Consider the following 19,502-nt stretch of genomic DNA (forward strand, 5'->3'; position numbering starts at 1 on the left):
ATCAGCCTAGATGAAAATTTCTGGTTACAGATATCATCTAACACATTCAAATTGATAAAAAATCCAGACCTACAACTAATACAATACAAAATCTTACACAGAACACACTACACAGGACAAAGGATGTTCAGAATGGGGCTCTCACAATCAAATATCTGCACAAACTGCAACGAAAACACAGCAGATAGCTACATGCATGCTATATGGCTATGCACACCGGTGTATAACTTCTGGTGTAGGGTATGCGAGGACCTCTCAGCATGTCTCGAATACACCATACCACCTTCCCCCATGCTATGCATACTGGGTGATTTAAACGGAATACATATAAACATGGAAAAATCACACATATTAATCAATAGCCTAAGCATCGCCAAGAAAACTATCCTCTTGAACTGGAAAAACAAGAAAAACTTAAGTTTAAACCAATACAGAAATTTAATTTTAGATCACATCTCTATGGAGAGAATGTCTGCTTCCATAAAGAAACAATTACCTATATTTGATTTGACCTGGACACCTCTAATTGATTATATTTCCTAGGGCGGGTTGGTGACTGTGTCTTCCCTGGTCGGTCCGTGGTGTTGCGGGCCGTGCATCTGGGGTACTGGGGATGTCTGGTGGTCTGTGTGGGTTGGTGGCCCTGGGTCTAACGTCCCTCGGTGGCTGTGGGTCTGCCCTACGGGGGTTGGGGTGGATTTGTGGGGGGACTGCCGCCTTGGCCTGGGGGGCCCGTGGGGGTTGGGGGTGGTGAGCCGTGGACTGGGGCTGGGCTGGCGCCGCACTGCGGGTGGGGGTAGGGGCTCTGGGTCTCTGTGCGCTTGGGCCTGCGGGGCGCTGGGGGGTGGAGTTGGCCCCTAGCGGGGGAGGGGGGGGGATCCCCCCTGGGATCTGCCCTCCGGGGTGGCGGGGCGGTGCACGCTGCTGTGCTCCTGCTGCGCTCTGGGGCGGACTTGTGCGTCCTCCGTCCCTTGGGGGGGGCATGGTGGGGGGCACGCGGGGGGGCGCCTTGCTTTGGGGACCCTTGGGATGGGAGATGGGGTGGAACGTGGGCCTGGTCTGGACTGTTCCTGGGCTGTGGGCGGGGCCGGGGTCTGGGGATTGCTGCCGTCAGTAATGCCGTGGTGGCCTGGGTGTGGGTCCTGCCTCGTCGGGGCTGGTGTGCTCACCGGGGTCCTACCTTCTGGTCGGGTGTGGGGGTATCTGGTCCTCCGCCCCGGCGGCACTCATGGGATGCCATGGCGTGTCCCTGGCCTGGACGGGTTGCTCCCTTCTTGGCCGGGGGTGGGTGGGAATGGGGCATATGGCCCTGCCAGTCAGGAAGCTGGCAACCTACTTGGGGGGGCACTCTTGCCCACCCCCTACGCCCCCCCCCACCGCAGATGATACATCTAAACACACACATCTAGGGCACCGGGGGGGGTGTGGCTGAGCTGATGGGGGGGTCGGGGGGTGGGACCATCACATGGTGGGGCCGCTCTCCTTCCCCCCGATGATCTGCCACTCTTCCCCTAATTTTATCGCATGTTAGACATTAGGGCCTGGTGGGCGAGAGACACGTCGACGGCTCCACTGTCTGCCAACAGTGGGACGCCCGTGCCACATTTCCCTCCACCATTTTAACTACACCCCAGATACCAACATACATCGTATCACACACCACACACACGCACACACCTCCAAATCACTCACCGGTGGGCTGGGGTGGGGGGGGGTGGTCGTGGGTGCACTCCTGAGCGCTCGATTCCTGCTCACCCCCTGGCCGTGTTGGGACTGGCGGTCTGGGTGAGGGCGGCAGTGGTGGCCATGAGGCGTCGCTGGACGTGGGGGATCGGATCCCCTGCGCTCGGTCTGGGGGGTGTCCGGGAGGCATGGTTGTGGCTCATCATGACGCACCTCCCTGAAGGTGCTGTGGTGGGCGGCAGTCTGCCTACCCGGCGGGGGTCGTCGGCGGGCGCAGATGCTCCTGGATGTTGGGGGACCCCTCTCCGGGGCACCGCGGGGTTGGGCACGGCGGGTCCTTGGACCACTGGCCCTGCCTCTACCTGGGGGGTCTGGACCGGCTCGGGAGTCTGCCTCTCTTCCGTCTCTGGGGGCCCCCTTGGCTGGTGGCCCTACGTGGGCCTCCGCCTGTCCCTCCCTGGGCTGGGGGGCGTGCAGTCGGCTTCTGGGGGGTGGTGGGGGTGGCAGTGGTGGGTATCTGGCCGTGCCTCCCTGGTGGGCGGTCTGGGGGGGCGCTTCTCCCCCCGGTGGTGGGCTGGCCCTGCCCTTGGGCGCTGGCGGGCTCTGGGTGCGGGGACCCTGGGCCTCTGCGGCCTGCCTGGGTGTGGGGTGGTTTCGGCCTCTGTCCGTGGTCTTGTCGCCGTCGGCCCCCTCGGGTCGACCTTGGGTGGGGGGGCTTTCCCCCCGCATTCCTCCGACTGGCCCCCTGCGGGATGGATGCGTTGCTATCCTGGGGGTGGTGGCTGTGGGCCTCTCCTGCCCTGTACGGCTACTGGGCGCCTTAGGCGCCTGGATGATTTTCGGCCCGTCGCTGGGGACGGGCCGGACATTGGCACAGTCCCCCACCCAGATTCCAATCACACCTAATGACAACCCCTGCACATATACACTGATATGCACGATCACACACACACACACACACACACACGCACACACACACTAACACGCTAAGGTTAAATTAAATTTAACTGATATAACTGTTGTAAGCCCGGACATACTCTCTTGATGTGGTCGTTAACAATTACTATATAAACTGTATCTGAAAGTATGTTCTGTATACACTAAATAATTTCAACTGTTTAATGTGATTAACCTGTTACTAACACACTAATGTCACCCTTAAGCTGTCTAGGTTCTGTCTTATCAGGTATGTTCTGTATACTTTATATAATTTCAATTTAATGGTACTAACCCACGTATTATACTGTTGTCCACCTTGCTCTCTCTCACTCTCTCTCCCTCTCGATCTCTCTCTCTCTTCTTTTTTCTCCCTCTCTCTCTCGCTCGCTCTCTCTCTCTCTCTCTCACTCCCCCTCCCCCTCCCTTCCTCCTCCCCGCTCACTCCCCATCCCCTTGTCAGTCCACTCCCTGTCCCCCTGTCCCCCTGTCCGGTCCGGCTGCCCGCAACACATAATCCTTAAACGAATAAATAAAAAAATACTGCAGTTCCGAGTATCCCAGACTCGTCCTGCACATATCAAATCTGTCCGACACCAAAAGGCATGCAGTCAATCATATTACATGTCCTGGGTACTGGACAGGACAGGTTAAAAAAAAAAAAAAAAAAAAAAAAAAAAAAAAAAAAAAAAAAAAAAAAAAGAAGTATATCTTATAAGATGTTAACTTTATTTGTGAGGTTTATGTTATGGGACAGTAGAAAATTGAAAAAAATCAGAAAACAGCCGTATACTTGCTGAATGTGCACAAAAACAGACACAAATAGAAAAACACATCCAAACAGTGAAATCATTGCAAAATCAAACACTGAAGGCATATAACTATATCTTATAAGATGTTAACTTTATTTGTGAGGTTTATGTTATGCGACAGTAGAAAATTGAAAAAAATCAGAAAACAGCCGTATACTTGCTGAACGTGCACAAAGACAGACACAAATAGAAAAACACATCCAAACAGTGAAATCATTGCAAAATCAAACACTGAGGGCATATAACTATATCTTATAAGATGTTAACTTTATTTATGAGGTTAATGTTACGGGACAATAGAAAATTGAAAAAAATCAGAAAACAGCCGTATACTTGCTGAATGCGCACAAAAACAGACACAAATAGAAAAACACATCCAAACAGTGAAATCATTGCAAAATCAAACACTGAGGTTACAGAAGTATATCTTATAAGATGTTAACTTTATTTGTGAGGTTTATGTTATGCGACAGTAGAAAATTGAAAAAAATCAGAAAACAGCCGTATACTTGCTGAACGTGCACAAAGACAGACACAAATAGAAAAACACATCCAAACAGTGAAATCATTGCAAAATCAAACACTGAGGGCATATAACTATATCTTATAAGATGTTAACTTTATTTATGAGGTTAATGTTACGGGACAATAGAAAATTGAAAAAAATCAGAAAACAGCCGTATACTTGCTGAATGCGCACAAAAACAGACACAAATAGAAAAACACATCCAAACAGTGAAATCATTGCAAAATCAAACACTGAGGTTACAGAAGTATATCTTATAAGATGTTAACTTTATTTGTGAGGTTTATGTTATGGGACAGTAGAAAATTGAAAAAAATCAGAAAACAGCCGTATACTTGCTGAATGCGCACAAAAACAGACACAAATAGAAAAACACATCCAAACAGTGAAATCATTGCAAAATCAAACACTGAAGGCATATAACTATATCTTATAAGATGTTAACTTTATTTGTGAGGTTTATGTTATGGAACAGTAGAAAATTTAAAAAAATCAGAAAACAGCCGTATACTTGCTGAATGTGCCCAAAAACAGACACAAATAGAAAAACACATCCAAACAGTGAAATCATTGCAAAATCAAACACTGAGGTTACAGAAGTATATCTTATAAGATGTTAACTTTATTTGTGAGGTTTATGTTATGGGACAGTAGAAAATTGAAAAAAATCAGAAAACAGCCGTATACTTGCTGAATGTGCACAAAAACAGACACAAATAGAAAAACACATCCAAACAGTGAAATCATTGCAAAATCAAACACTGAGGATAAATAACTATATCTTATAAGATTTAAACTTTATTTGTGAGGTTTATGTTATGGGACAGTAGAAAATTGAAAAAAATCAGAAAACAGCCGTATACTTGCCGAATGTGCACAAAAACAGACACAAATAGAAAAACACATCCAAACAGTGAAATCATTGCAAAATCAAACACTGAGGTTACAGAAGTATATCTTATAAGATGTTAACTTTATTTGTGAGGTTTATGTTATGGGACAGTAGAAAATTGAAAAAAATCAGAAAACAGCCGTATACTTGCTGAATGTGCACAAAAACAGACACAAATAGAAAAACACATCCAAACAGTGAAATCATTGCAAAATCAAACACTGAAGGCATATAACTATATCTTATAAGATGTTAACTTTATTTGTGAGGTTTATGTTATGCGACAGTAGAAAATTGAAAAAAATCAGAAAACAGCCGTATACTTGCTGAACGTGCACAAAGACAGACACAAATAGAAAAACACATCCAAACAGTGAAATCATTGCAAAATCAAACACTGAGGGCATATAACTATATCTTATAAGATGTTAACTTTATTTATGAGGTTAATGTTACGGGACAATAGAAAATTGAAAAAAATCAGAAAACAGCCGTATACTTGCTGAATGCGCACAAAAACAGACACAAATAGAAAAACACATCCAAACAGTGAAATCATTGCAAAATCAAACACTGAGGTTACAGAAGTATATCTTATAAGATGTTAACTTTATTTGTGAGGTTTATGTTATGCGACAGTAGAAAATTGAAAAAAATCAGAAAACAGCCGTATACTTGCTGAACGTGCACAAAGACAGACACAAATAGAAAAACACATCCAAACAGTGAAATCATTGCAAAATCAAACACTGAGGGCATATAACTATATCTTATAAGATGTTAACTTTATTTATGAGGTTAATGTTACGGGACAATAGAAAATTGAAAAAAATCAGAAAACAGCCGTATACTTGCTGAATGCGCACAAAAACAGACACAAATAGAAAAACACATCCAAACAGTGAAATCATTGCAAAATCAAACACTGAGGTTACAGAAGTATATCTTATAAGATGTTAACTTTATTTGTGAGGTTTATGTTATGGGACAGTAGAAAATTGAAAAAAATCAGAAAACAGCCGTATACTTGCTGAATGCGCACAAAAACAGACACAAATAGAAAAACACATCCAAACAGTGAAATCATTGCAAAATCAAACACTGAAGGCATATAACTATATCTTATAAGATGTTAACTTTATTTGTGAGGTTTATGTTATGGAACAGTAGAAAATTTAAAAAAATCAGAAAACAGCCGTATACTTGCTGAATGTGCCCAAAAACAGACACAAATAGAAAAACACATCCAAACAGTGAAATCATTGCAAAATCAAACACTGAGGTTACAGAAGTATATCTTATAAGATGTTAACTTTATTTGTGAGGTTTATGTTATGGGACAGTAGAAAATTGAAAAAAATCAGAAAACAGCCGTATACTTGCTGAATGTGCACAAAAACAGACACAAATAGAAAAACACATCCAAACAGTGAAATCATTGCAAAATCAAACACTGAGGATAAATAACTATATCTTATAAGATTTAAACTTTATTTGTGAGGTTTATGTTATGGGACAGTAGAAAATTGAAAAAAATCAGAAAACAGCCGTATACTTGCTGAATGTGCACAAAAACAGACACAAATAGAAAAACACATCCAAACAGTGAAATCATTGCAAAATCAAACACTGAGGTTACAGAAGTATATCTTATAAGATGTTAACTTTATTTGTGAGGTTTATGTTATGGGACAGTAGAAAATTGAAAAAAATCAGAAAACAGCCGTATACTTGCTGAATGTGCACAAAAACAGACACAAATAGAAAAACACATCCAAACAGTGAAATCATTGCAAAATCAAACACTGAAGGCATATAACTATATCTTATAAGATGTTAACTTTATTTGTGAGGTTTATGTTATGCGACAGTAGAAAATTGAAAAAAATCAGAAAACAGCCGTATACTTGCTGAACGTGCACAAAGACAGACACAAATAGAAAAACACATCCAAACAGTGAAATCATTGCAAAATCAAACACTGAAGGCATATAACTATATCTTATAAGATGTTAACTTTATTTATGAGGTTAATGTTACGGGACAATAGAAAATTGAAAAAAATCAGAAAACAGCCGTATACTTGCTGAATGCGCACAAAAACAGACACAAATAGAAAAACACATCCAAACAGTGAAATCATTGCAAAATCAAACACTGAGGTTACAGAAGTATATCTTATAAGATGTTAACTTTATTTGTGAGGTTTATGTTATGGGACAGTCGAAAATTGAAAAAAATCAGAAAACAGCCGTATACTTGCTGAATGTGCACAAAAACAGACACAAATAGAAAAACACATCCAAACAGTGAAATCATTGCAAAATCAAACACTGAAGGCATATAACTATATCTTATAAGATTTTAACTTTATTTGTGAGGTTTATGTTATGGGACAGTAGAAAATTGAAAAAAATCAGAAAACAGCCATATACTTGCTGAATGTGCACAAAAACAGACACAAATAGAAAAACCCATCCAAACAGTGAAATCATTGCAAAATCAAACACTGAAGGCATATAACTATATCTTATAAGATTTTAACTTTATTTGTGAGGTTTATGTTACGGGACAGTAGAAAATTGAAAAAAATCAGAAAACAGCCGTATACTTGCTGAATGTGCACAAAAACAAACACAAATAGAAAAACACATCCAAACAGTGAAATCATTGCAAAATCAAACACTGAGGTTACAGAAGTATATCTTATAAGATGTTAACTTTATTTGTGAGGTTTATGTTATGGGACAGTAGAAAATTGAAAAAAATCAGAAAACAGCCGTATACTTGCTGAATGTGCACAAAAACAGACACAAATAGAAAAACCCATCCAAACAGTGAAATCATTGCAAAATCAAACACTGAAGGCATATAACTATATCTTATAAGATTTTAACTTTATTTGTGAGGTTTATGTTACGGGACAGTAGAAAATTGAAAAAAATCAGAAAACAGCCGTATACTTGCTGAATGTGCACAAAAACAAACACAAATAGAAAAACACATCCAAACAGTGAAATCATTGCAAAATCAAACACTGAGGTTACAGAAGTATATCTTATAAGATGTTAACTTTATTTGTGAGGTTTATGTTATGGAACAGTAGAAAATTGAAAAAAATCAGAAAACAGCCGTATACTTGCTGAATGTGCACAAACACAGACACACATAGAAAAACACATCCAAACAGTGAAATCATTGCAAAATCAAACACTGAAGGCATATAACTATATCTTATAAGATGTTAACTTTATTTGTGAGGTTTATGTTATGGAACAGTAGAAAATTTAAAAAAATCAGAAAACAGCCGTATACTTGCTGAATGTGCCCAAAAACAGACACAAATAGAAAAACACATCCAAACAGTGAAATCATTGCAAAATCAAACACTGAGGTTACAGAAGTATATCTTATAAGATGTTAACTTTATTTGTGAGGTTTATGTTATGGAACAGTAGAAAATTGAAAAAAATCAGAAAACAGCCGTATACTTGCTGAATGTGCCCAAAAACAGACACAAATAGAAAAACACATCCAAACAGTGAAATCATTGCAAAATCAAACACTGAGGTTACAGAAGTATATCTTATAAGATGTTAACTTTATTTGTGAGGTTTATGTTATGGGACAGTAGAAAATTGAAAAAAATCAGAAAACAGCCGTATACTTGCTGAACGTGCACAAAGACAGACACAAATAGAAAAACACATCCAAACAGTGAAATCATTGCAAAATCAAACACTGAAGGCATATAACTATATCTTATAAGATGTTAACTTTATTTATGAGGTTAATGTTACGGGACAATAGAAAATTGAAAAAAATCAGAAAACAGCCGTAAACTTGCTGAATGCGCACAAAAACAGACACAAATAGAAAAACACATCCAAACAGTGAAATCATTGCAAAATCAAACACTGAGGTTACAGAAGTATATCTTATAAGATGTTAACTTTATTTGTGAGGTTTATGTTATGGGACAGTAGAAAATTGAAAAAAATCAGAAAACAGCCGTATACTTGCTGAATGCGCACAAAAACAGACACAAATAGAAAAACACATCCAAACAGTGAAATCATTGCGAAATCAAACACTGAGGATAAATAACTATATCTTATAAGATTTAAACTTTATTTGTGAGGTTTATGTTATGGGACAGTAGAAAATTGAAAAAAATCAGAAAACAGCCGTATACTTGCTGAATGTGCACAAAAACAGACACAAATAGAAAAACACATCCAAACAGTGAAATCATTGCAAAATCAAACACTGAAGGCATATAACTATATCTTATAAGATTTTAACTTTATTTGTGAGGTTTATGTTATGCGACAGTAGAAAATTGAAAAAAATCAGAAAACGGCCGTATACTTGCTGAACGTGCACAAAGACAGACACAAATAGAAAAACACATCCAAACAGTGAAATCATTGCAAAATCAAACACTGAAGGCATATAACTATATCTTATAAGATGTTAACTTTATTTATGAGGTTAATGTTACGGGACAATAGAAAATTGAAAAAAATCAGAAAACAGCCGTAAACTTGCTGAATGCGCACAAAAACAGACACAAATAGAAAAACACATCCAAACAGCGAAATCATTGCAAAATCAAACACTGAGGTTACAGAAGTATATCTTATAAGATGTTAACTTTATTTGTGAGGTTTATGTTATGGGACAGTAGAAAATTGAAAAAAATCAGAAAACAGCCGTATACTTGCTGAATGTGCACAAAAACAGACACAAATAGAAAAACACATCCAAACAGTGAAATCATTGCAAAATCAAACACTGAAGGCATATAACTATATCTTATAAGATGTTAACTTTATTTGTGAGGTTTATGTTATGGAACAGTAGAAAATTTAAAAAAATCAGAAAACAGCCGTATACTTGCTGAATGTGCCCAAAAACAGACACAAATAGAAAAATCCAAACAGTGAAATCATTGCAAAATCAAACACTGAGGTTACAGAAGTATATCTTATAAGATGTTAACTTTATTTGTGAGGTTTATGTTATGGGACAGTAGAAAATTGAAAAAAATCAGAAAACAGCCGTATACTTGCTGAATGTGCACAAAAACAGACACAAATAGAAAAACACATCCAAACAGTGAAATCATTGCAAAATCAAACACTGAAGGCATATAACTATATCTTATAAGATGTTAACTTTATTTGTGAGGTTTATGTTATGCGACAGTAGAAAATTGAAAAAAATCAGAAAACAGCCGTATACTTGCTGAACGTGCACAAAGACAGACACAAATAGAAAAACACATCCAAACAGTGAAATCATTGCAAAATCAAACACTGAGGGCATATAACTATATCTTATAAGATGTTAACTTTATTTATGAGGTTAATGTTACGGGACAATAGAAAATTGAAAAAAATCAGAAAACAGCCGTATACTTGCTGAATGCGCACAAAAACAGACACAAATAGAAAAACACATCCAAACAGTGAAATCATTGCAAAATCAAACACTGAGGTTACAGAAGTATATCTTATAAGATGTTAACTTTATTTGTGAGGTTTATGTTATGCGACAGTAGAAAATTGAAAAAAATCAGAAAACAGCCGTATACTTGCTGAACGTGCACAAAGACAGACACAAATAGAAAAACACATCCAAACAGTGAAATCATTGCAAAATCAAACACTGAGGGCATATAACTATATCTTATAAGATGTTAACTTTATTTATGAGGTTAATGTTACGGGACAATAGAAAATTGAAAAAAATCAGAAAACAGCCGTATACTTGCTGAATGCGCACAAAAACAGACACAAATAGAAAAACACATCCAAACAGTGAAATCATTGCAAAATCAAACACTGAGGTTACAGAAGTATATCTTATAAGATGTTAACTTTATTTGTGAGGTTTATGTTATGGGACAGTAGAAAATTGAAAAAAATCAGAAAACAGCCGTATACTTGCTGAATGTGCACAAAAACAGACACAAATAGAAAAACCCATCCAAACAGTGAAATCATTGCAAAATCAAACACTGAAGGCATATAACTATATCTTATAAGATTTTAACTTTATTTGTGAGGTTTATGTTACGGGACAGTAGAAAATTGAAAAAAATCAGAAAACAGCCGTATACTTGCTGAATGTGCACAAAAACAAACACAAATAGAAAAACACATCCAAACAGTGAAATCATTGCAAAATCAAACACTGAGGTTACAGAAGTATATCTTATAAGATGTTAACTTTATTTGTGAGGTTTATGTTATGGAACAGTAGAAAATTGAAAAAAATCAGAAAACAGCCGTATACTTGCTGAACGTGCACAAACACAGACACACATAGAAAAACACATCCAAACAGTGAAATCATTGCAAAATCAAACACTGAAGGCATATAACTATATCTTATAAGATGTTAACTTTATTTGTGAGGTTTATGTTATGGAACAGTAGAAAATTTAAAAAAATCAGAAAACAGCCGTATACTTGCTGAATGTGCCCAAAAACAGACACAAATAGAAAAACACATCCAAACAGTGAAATCATTGCAAAATCAAACACTGAGGTTACAGAAGTATATCTTATAAGATGTTAACTTTATTTGTGAGGTTTATGTTATGGGACAGTAGAAAATTTAAAAAAATCAGAAAACAGCCGTATACTTGCTGAATGTGCACAAAAACAGACACAAATAGAAAAACACATCCAAACAGTGAAATCATTGCAAAATCAAACACTGAAGGCATATAACTATATCTTATAAGATGTTAACTTCATTTGTGAGGTTTATGTTACTGGCGAGTAGAAAATTGAAAAAAATCAGAAAACAGCCGTATACTTGCTGAATGTGCACAAACACAGACACACATAGAAAAACACATCCAAACAGTGAAATCATTGCAAAATCAAACACTGAAGGCATATAACTATATCTTATAAGATGTTAACTTTATTTGTGAGGTTTATGTTATGGAACAGTAGAAAATTTAAAAAAATCAGAAAACAGCCGTATACTTGCTGAATGTGCACAAAAACAGACACAAATAGAAAAACACATCCAAACAGTGAAATCATTGCAAAATCAAACACTGAGGTTACAGAAGTATATCTTATAAGATGTTAACTTTATTTGTGAGGTTTATGTTATGGGACAGTAGAAAATTGAAAAAAATCAGAAAACAGCCGTATACTTGCTGAATGTGCACAAAAACAGACACAAATAGAAAAACACATCCAAACAGTGAAATCATTGCAAAATCAAACACTGAGGTTACAGAAGTATATCTTATAAGATGTTAACTTTATTTGTGAGGTTTATGTTATGGGACAGTAGAAAATTGAAAAAAATCAGAAAACAGCCGTATACTTGCTGAATGTGCACAAAAACAGACACAAATAGAAAAACACATCCAAACAGTGAAATCATTGCAAAATCAAACACTGAAGGCATATAACTATATCTTATAAGATGTTAACTTTATTTGTGAGGTTTATGTTATGCGACAGTAGAAAATTGAAAAAAATCAGAAAACAGCCGTATACTTGCTGAACGTGCACAAAGACAGACACAAATAGAAAAACACATCCAAACAGTGAAATCATTGCAAAATCAAACACTGAGGGCATATAACTATATCTTATAAGATGTTAACTTTATTTATGAGGTTAATGTTACGGGACAATAGAAAATTGAAAAAAATCAGAAAACAGCCGTATACTTGCTGAATGCGCACAAAAACAGACACAAATAGAAAAACACATCCAAACAGTGAAATCATTGCAAAATCAAACACTGAGGTTACAGAAGTATATCTTATAAGATGTTAACTTTATTTGTGAGGTTTATGTTATGGGACAGTAGAAAATTGAAAAAAATCAGAAAACAGCCATATACTTGCTGAATGCGCACAAAAACAGACACAAATAGAAAAACCCATCCAAACAGTGAAATCATTGCAAAATCAAACACTGAGGTTACAGAAGTATATCTTATAAGATGTTAACTTTATTTGTGAGGTTTATGTTATGGAACAGTAGAAAATTGAAAAAAATCAGAAAACAGCCGTATACTTACTGAATGTGCACAAAAACAGACACAAATAGAAAAACACATCCAAACAGTGAAATCATTGCAAAATCAAACACTGAAGGCATATAACTATATCTTATAAGATGTTAACTTTATTTGTGAGGTTTATGTTATGGAACAGTAGAAAATTGAAAAAAATCAGAAAACAGCCGTATACTTGCTGAATGTGCACAAAAACAGACACAAATAGAAAAACACATCCAAACAGTGAAATCATTGCAAAATCAAACACTGAAGGCATATAACTATATCTTATAAGATTTTAACTTTATTTGTGAGGTTTATGTTACTGGCGAGTAGAAAATTGAAAAAAATCAGAAAACAGCCGTATACTTGCTGAATGTGCACAAAAACAGACACAAATAGAAAAACACATCCAAACAGTGAAATCATTGCAAAATCAAACACTGAAGGCATATAACTATATCTTATAAGATTTTAACTTTATTTGTGAGGTTTATGTTATGCGACAGTAGAAAATTGTAAAAAATCAGAAAACAGCCGTATACTTGCTGAACGTGCACAAAGACAGACACAAATAGAAAACACATCCAAACAGTGAAATCATTGCAAAATCAAACACTGAAGGCATATAACTATATCTTATAAGATGTTGACTTTATTTATGAGGTTAATGTTACGGGACAATAGAAAATTGAAAAAAATCAGAAAACAGCCGGATACTTGCTTGAATGTGCACAATAAAAGACACAAATAGAAAAACACATCCAAACAGTGAAATCATTGCAAAATCAAACACTGAGGTTACAGAAGTATATCTTATAAGATGTTAACTTTATTTGTGAGGTTTATGTTATGGGACAGTAGAAAATTTAAAAAAATCAGAAAACAGCCGTATACTTGCTGAATGTGCACAAAAACAGACACAAATAGAAAAACACATCCAAACAGTGAAATCATTGCAAAATCAAACACTGAAGGCATATAACTATATCTTATAAGATGTTAACTTCATTTGTGAGGTTTATGTTACTGGCGAGTAGAAAATTGAAAAAAATCAGAAAACAGCCGTATACTTGCTGAATGTGCACAAACACAGACACACATAGAAAAACACATCCAAACAGTGAAATCATTGCAAAATCAAACACTGAAGGCATATAACTATATCTTATAAGATGTTAACTTTATTTGTGAGGTTTATGTTATGGAACAGTAGAAAATTTAAAAAAATCAGAAAACAGCCGTATACTTGCTGAATGTGCCCAAAAACAGACACAAATAGAAAAACACATCCAAACAGTGAAATCATTGCAAAATCAAACACTGAGGTTACAGAAGTATATCTTATAAGATGTTAACTTTATTTGTGAGGTTTATGTTATGGGACAGTAGAAAATTGAAAAAAATCAGAAAACAGCCGTATACTTGCTGAATGTGCACAAAAACAGACACAAATAGAAAAACACATCCAAACAGTGAAATCATTGCAAAATCAAACACTGAGGTTACAGAAGTATATCTTATAAGATGTTAACTTTATTTGTGAGGTTTATGTTATGGGACAGTAGAAAATTGAAAAAAATCAGAAAACAGCCGTATACTTGCTGAATGTGCACAAAAACAGACACAAATAGAAAAACACATCCAAACAGTGAAATCATTGCAAAATCAAACACTGAAGGCATATAACTATATCTTATAAGATGTTAACTTTATTTGTGAGGTTTATGTTATGCGACAGTAGAAAATTGAAAAAAATCAGAAAACAGCCGTATACTTGCTGAACGTGCACAAAGACAGACACAAATAGAAAAACACATCCAAACAGTGAAATCATTGCAAAATCAAACACTGAAGGCATATAACTATATCTTATAAGATGTTAACTTTATTTATGAGGTTAATGTTACGGGACAATAGAAAATTGAAAAAAATCAGAAAACAGCCGTAAACTTGCTGAATGCGCACAAAAACAGACACAAATAGAAAAACACATCCAAACAGTGAAATCATTGCAAAATCAAACACTGAGGTTACAGAAGTATATCTTATAAGATGTTAACTTTATTTGTGAGGTTTATGTTATGGGACAGTAGAAAATTGAAAAAAATCAGAAAACAGCCGTATACTTGCTGAATGCGCACAAAAACAGACACAAATAGAAAAACACATCCAAACAGTGAAATCATTGCGAAATCAAACACTGAGGATAAATAACTATATCTTATAAGATTTAAACTTTATTTGTGAGGTTTATGTTATGGGACAGTAGAAAATTGAAAAAAATCAGAAAACAGCCGTATACTTGCTGAATGTGCACAAAAACAGACACAAATAGAAAAACACATCCAAACAGTGAAATCATTGCAAAATCAAACACTGAAGGCATATAACTATATCTTATAAGATTTTAACTTTATTTGTGAGGTTTATGTTATGCGACAGTAGAAAATTGAAAAAAATCAGAAAACGGCCGTATACTTGCTGAACGTGCACAAAGACAGACACAAATAGAAAAACACATCCAAACAGTGAAATCATTGCAAAATCAAACACTGAAGGCATATAACTATATCTTATAAGATGTTAACTTTATTTATGAGGTTAATGTTACGGGACAATAGAAAATTGAAAAAAATCAGAAAACAGCCGTAAACTTGCTGAATGCGCACAAAAACAGACACAAATAGAAAAACACATCCAAACAGCGAAATCATTGCAAAATCAAACACTGAGGTTACAGAAGTATATCTTATAAGATGTTAACTTTATTTGTGAGGTTTATGTTATGGGACAGTAGAAAATTGAAAAAAATCAGAAAACAGCCGTATACTTGCTGAATGTGCACAAAAACAGACACAAATAGAAAAACACATCCAAACAGTGAAATCATTGCAAAATCAAACACTGAAGGCATATAACTATATCTTATAAGATGTTAACTTTATTTGTGAGGTTTATGTTATGGAACAGTAGAAAATTTAAAAAAATCAGAAAACAGCCGTATACTTGCTGAATGTGCCCAAAAACAGACACAAATAGAAAAATCCAAACAGTGAAATCATTGCAAAATCAAACACTGAGGTTACAGAAGTATATCTTATAAGATGTTAACTTTATTTGTGAGGTTTATGTTATGGGACAGTAGAAAATTGAAAAAAATCAGAAAACAGCCGTATACTTGCTGAATGTGCACAAAAACAGACACAAATAGAAAAACACATCCAAACAGTGAAATCATTGCAAAATCAAACACTGAAGGCATATAACTATATCTTATAAGATGTTAACTTTATTTGTGAGGTTTATGTTATGCGACAGTAGAAAATTGAAAAAAATCAGAAAACAGCCGTATACTTGCTGAACGTGCACAAAGACAGACACAAATAGAAAAACACATCCAAACAGTGAAATCATTGCAAAATCAAACACTGAGGGCATATAACTATATCTTATAAGATGTTAACTTTATTTATGAGGTTAATGTTACGGGACAATAGAAAATTGAAAAAAATCAGAAAACAGCCGTATACTTGCTGAATGCGCACAAAAACAGACACAAATAGAAAAACACATCCAAACAGTGAAATCATTGCAAAATCAAACACTGAGGTTACAGAAGTATATCTTATAAGATGTTAACTTTATTTGTGAGGTTTATGTTATGCGACAGTAGAAAATTGAAAAAAATCAGAAAACAGCCGTATACTTGCTGAACGTGCACAAAGACAGACACAAATAGAAAAACACATCCAAACAGTGAAATCATTGCAAAATCAAACACTGAGGGCATATAACTATATCTTATAAGATGTTAACTTTATTTATGAGGTTAATGTTACGGGACAATAGAAAATTGAAAAAAATCAGAAAACAGCCGTATACTTGCTGAATGCGCACAAAAACAGACACAAATAGAAAAACACATCCAAACAGTGAAATCATTGCAAAATCAAACACTGAGGTTACAGAAGTATATCTTATAAGATGTTAACTTTATTTGTGAGGTTTATGTTATGGGACAGTAGAAAATTGAAAAAAATCAGAAAACAGCCGTATACTTGCTGAATGTGCACAAAAACAGACACAAATAGAAAAACCCATCCAAACAGTGAAATCATTGCAAAATCAAACACTGAAGGCATATAACTATATCTTATAAGATTTTAACTTTATTTGTGAGGTTTATGTTACGGGACAGTAGAAAATTGAAAAAAATCAGAAAACAGCCGTATACTTGCTGAATGTGCACAAAAACAAACACAAATAGAAAAACACATCCAAACAGTGAAATCATTGCAAAATCAAACACTGAGGTTACAGAAGTATATCTTATAAGATGTTAACTTTATTTGTGAGGTTTATGTTATGGAACAGTAGAAAATTGAAAAAAATCAGAAAACAGCCGTATACTTGCTGAACGTGCACAAACACAGACACACATAGAAAAACACATCCAAACAGTGAAATCATTGCAAAATCAAACACTGAAGGCATATAACTATATCTTATAAGATGTTAACTTTATTTGTGAGGTTTATGTTATGGAACAGTAGAAAATTTAAAAAAATCAGAAAACAGCCGTATACTTGCTGAATGTGCCCAAAAACAGACACAAATAGAAAAACACATCCAAACAGTGAAATCATTGCAAAATCAAACACTGAGGTTACAGAAGTATATCTTATAAGATGTTAACTTTATTTGTGAGGTTTATGTTATGGGACAGTAGAAAATTTAAAAAAATCAGAAAACAGCCGTATACTTGCTGAATGTGCACAAAAACAGACACAAATAGAAAAACACATCCAAACAGTGAAATCATTGCAAAATCAAACACTGAAGGCATATAACTATATCTTATAAGATGTTAACTTCATTTGTGAGGTTTATGTTACTGGCGAGTAGAAAATTGAAAAAAATCAGAAAACAGCCGTATACTTGCTGAATGTGCACAAACACAGACACACATAGAAAAACACATCCAAACAGTGAAATCATTGCAAAATCAAACACTGAAGGCATATAACTATATCTTATAAGATGTTAACTTTATTTGTGAGGTTTATGTTATGGAACAGTAGAAAATTTAAAAAAATCAGAAAACAGCCGTATACTTGCTGAATGTGCACAAAAACAGACACAAATAGAAAAACACATCCAAACAGTGAAATCATTGCAAAATCAAACACTGAGGTTACAGAAGTATATCTTATAAGATGTTAACTTTATTTGTGAGGTTTATGTTATGGGACAGTAGAAAATTGAAAAAAATCAGAAAACAGCCGTATACTTGCTGAATGTGCACAAAAACAGACACAAATAGAAAAACACATCCAAACAGTGAAATCATTGCAAAATCAAACACTGAGGTTACAGAAGTATATCTTATAAGATGTTAACTTTATTTGTGAGGTTTATGTTATGGGACAGTAGAAAATTGAAAAAAATCAGAAAACAGCCGTATACTTGCTGAATGTGCACAAAAACAGACACAAATAGAAAAACACATCCAAACAGTGAAATCATTGCAAAATCAAACACTGAAGGCATATAACTATATCTTATAAGATGTTAACTTTATTTGTGAGGTTTATGTTATGCGACAGTAGAAAATTGAAAAAAATCAGAAAACAGCCGTATACTTGCTGAACGTGCACAAAGACAGACACAAATAGAAAAACACATCCAAACAGTGAAATCATTGCAAAATCAAACACTGAGGGCATATAACTATATCTTATAAGATGTTAACTTTATTTATGAGGTTAATGTTACGGGACAATAGAAAATTGAAAAAAATCAGAAAACAGCCGTATACTTGCTGAATGCGCACAAAAACAGACACAAATAGAAAAACACATCCAAACAGTGAAATCATTGCAAAATCAAACACTGAGGTTACAGAAGTATATCTTATAAGATGTTAACTTTATTTGTGAGGTTTATGTTATGGGACAGTAGAAAATTGAAAAAAATCAGAAAACAGCCATATACTTGCTGAATGCGCACAAAAACAGACACAAATAGAAAAACCCATCCAAACAGTGAAATCATTGCAAAATCAAACACTGAGGTTACAGAAGTATATCTTATAAGATGTTAACTTTATTTGTGAGGTTTATGTTATGGAACAGTAGAAAATTGAAAAAAATCAGAAAACAGCCGTATACTTACTGAATGTGCACAAAAACAGACACAAATAGAAAAACACATCCAAACAGTGAAATCATTGCAAAATCAAACACTGAAGGCATATAACTATATCTTATAAGATGTTAACTTTATTTGTGAGGTTTATGTTATGGAACAGTAGAAAATTGAAAAAAATCAGAAAACAGCCGTATACTTGCTGAATGTGCACAAAAACAGACACAAATAGAAAAACACATCCAAACAGTGAAATCATTGCAAAATCAAACACTGAAGGCATATAACTATATCTTATAAGATTTTAACTTTATTTGTGAGGTTTATGTTACTGGCGAGTAGAAAATTGAAAAAAATCAGAAAACAGCCGTATACTTGCTGAATGTGCACAAAAACAGACACAAATAGAAAAACACATCCAAACAGTGAAATCATTGCAAAATCAAACACTGAAGGC

The 19,502-nt window shown here is 35.6% G+C and overlaps 1 protein-coding gene across 1 annotated transcript; it reads right to left on the bottom strand.

Annotated features, from left to right (window-relative positions):
- Positions 1-522: 522 nt before the first annotated feature.
- LOC131471266 (proline-rich protein 2-like) lies at positions 523-2,412 on the bottom strand. Its single transcript, XM_058647739.1, has 3 exons — positions 1,693-2,412; positions 1,181-1,309; positions 523-1,023 (listed from the first exon to the last, which is right to left on the bottom strand). Exons 1-3 carry the CDS (start codon positions 2,410-2,412, stop codon positions 523-525), a joined length of 1,350 nt encoding a protein of 449 aa, XP_058503722.1.
- Positions 2,413-19,502: the final 17,090 nt, after the last annotated feature.

This window comes from Solea solea, chromosome 13 (genome assembly GCF_958295425.1).
Source record: "Solea solea chromosome 13, fSolSol10.1, whole genome shotgun sequence".
In the NCBI taxonomy this organism is placed as follows: domain Eukaryota; kingdom Metazoa; phylum Chordata; class Actinopteri; order Pleuronectiformes; family Soleidae; genus Solea; species Solea solea.

Coding starts and splice junctions, on each gene's coding strand:
- LOC131471266 (XM_058647739.1), bottom strand. CDS start 2,412: ATGCGGGGGGAAAGCCCCCCCACCCAAGGTCGACCCGAGGGGGCCGAC. Junction 1,310..1,692: donor CCCCCCACCCCAGCCCACCG/GTGAGTGATTTG, acceptor CCTGACTGGCAG/GGCCATATGCCCCATTCCCA. Junction 1,024..1,180: donor CCCCCACACCCGACCAGAAG/GTAGGACCCCGG, acceptor TCCCATCCCAAG/GGTCCCCAAAGCAAGGCGCC.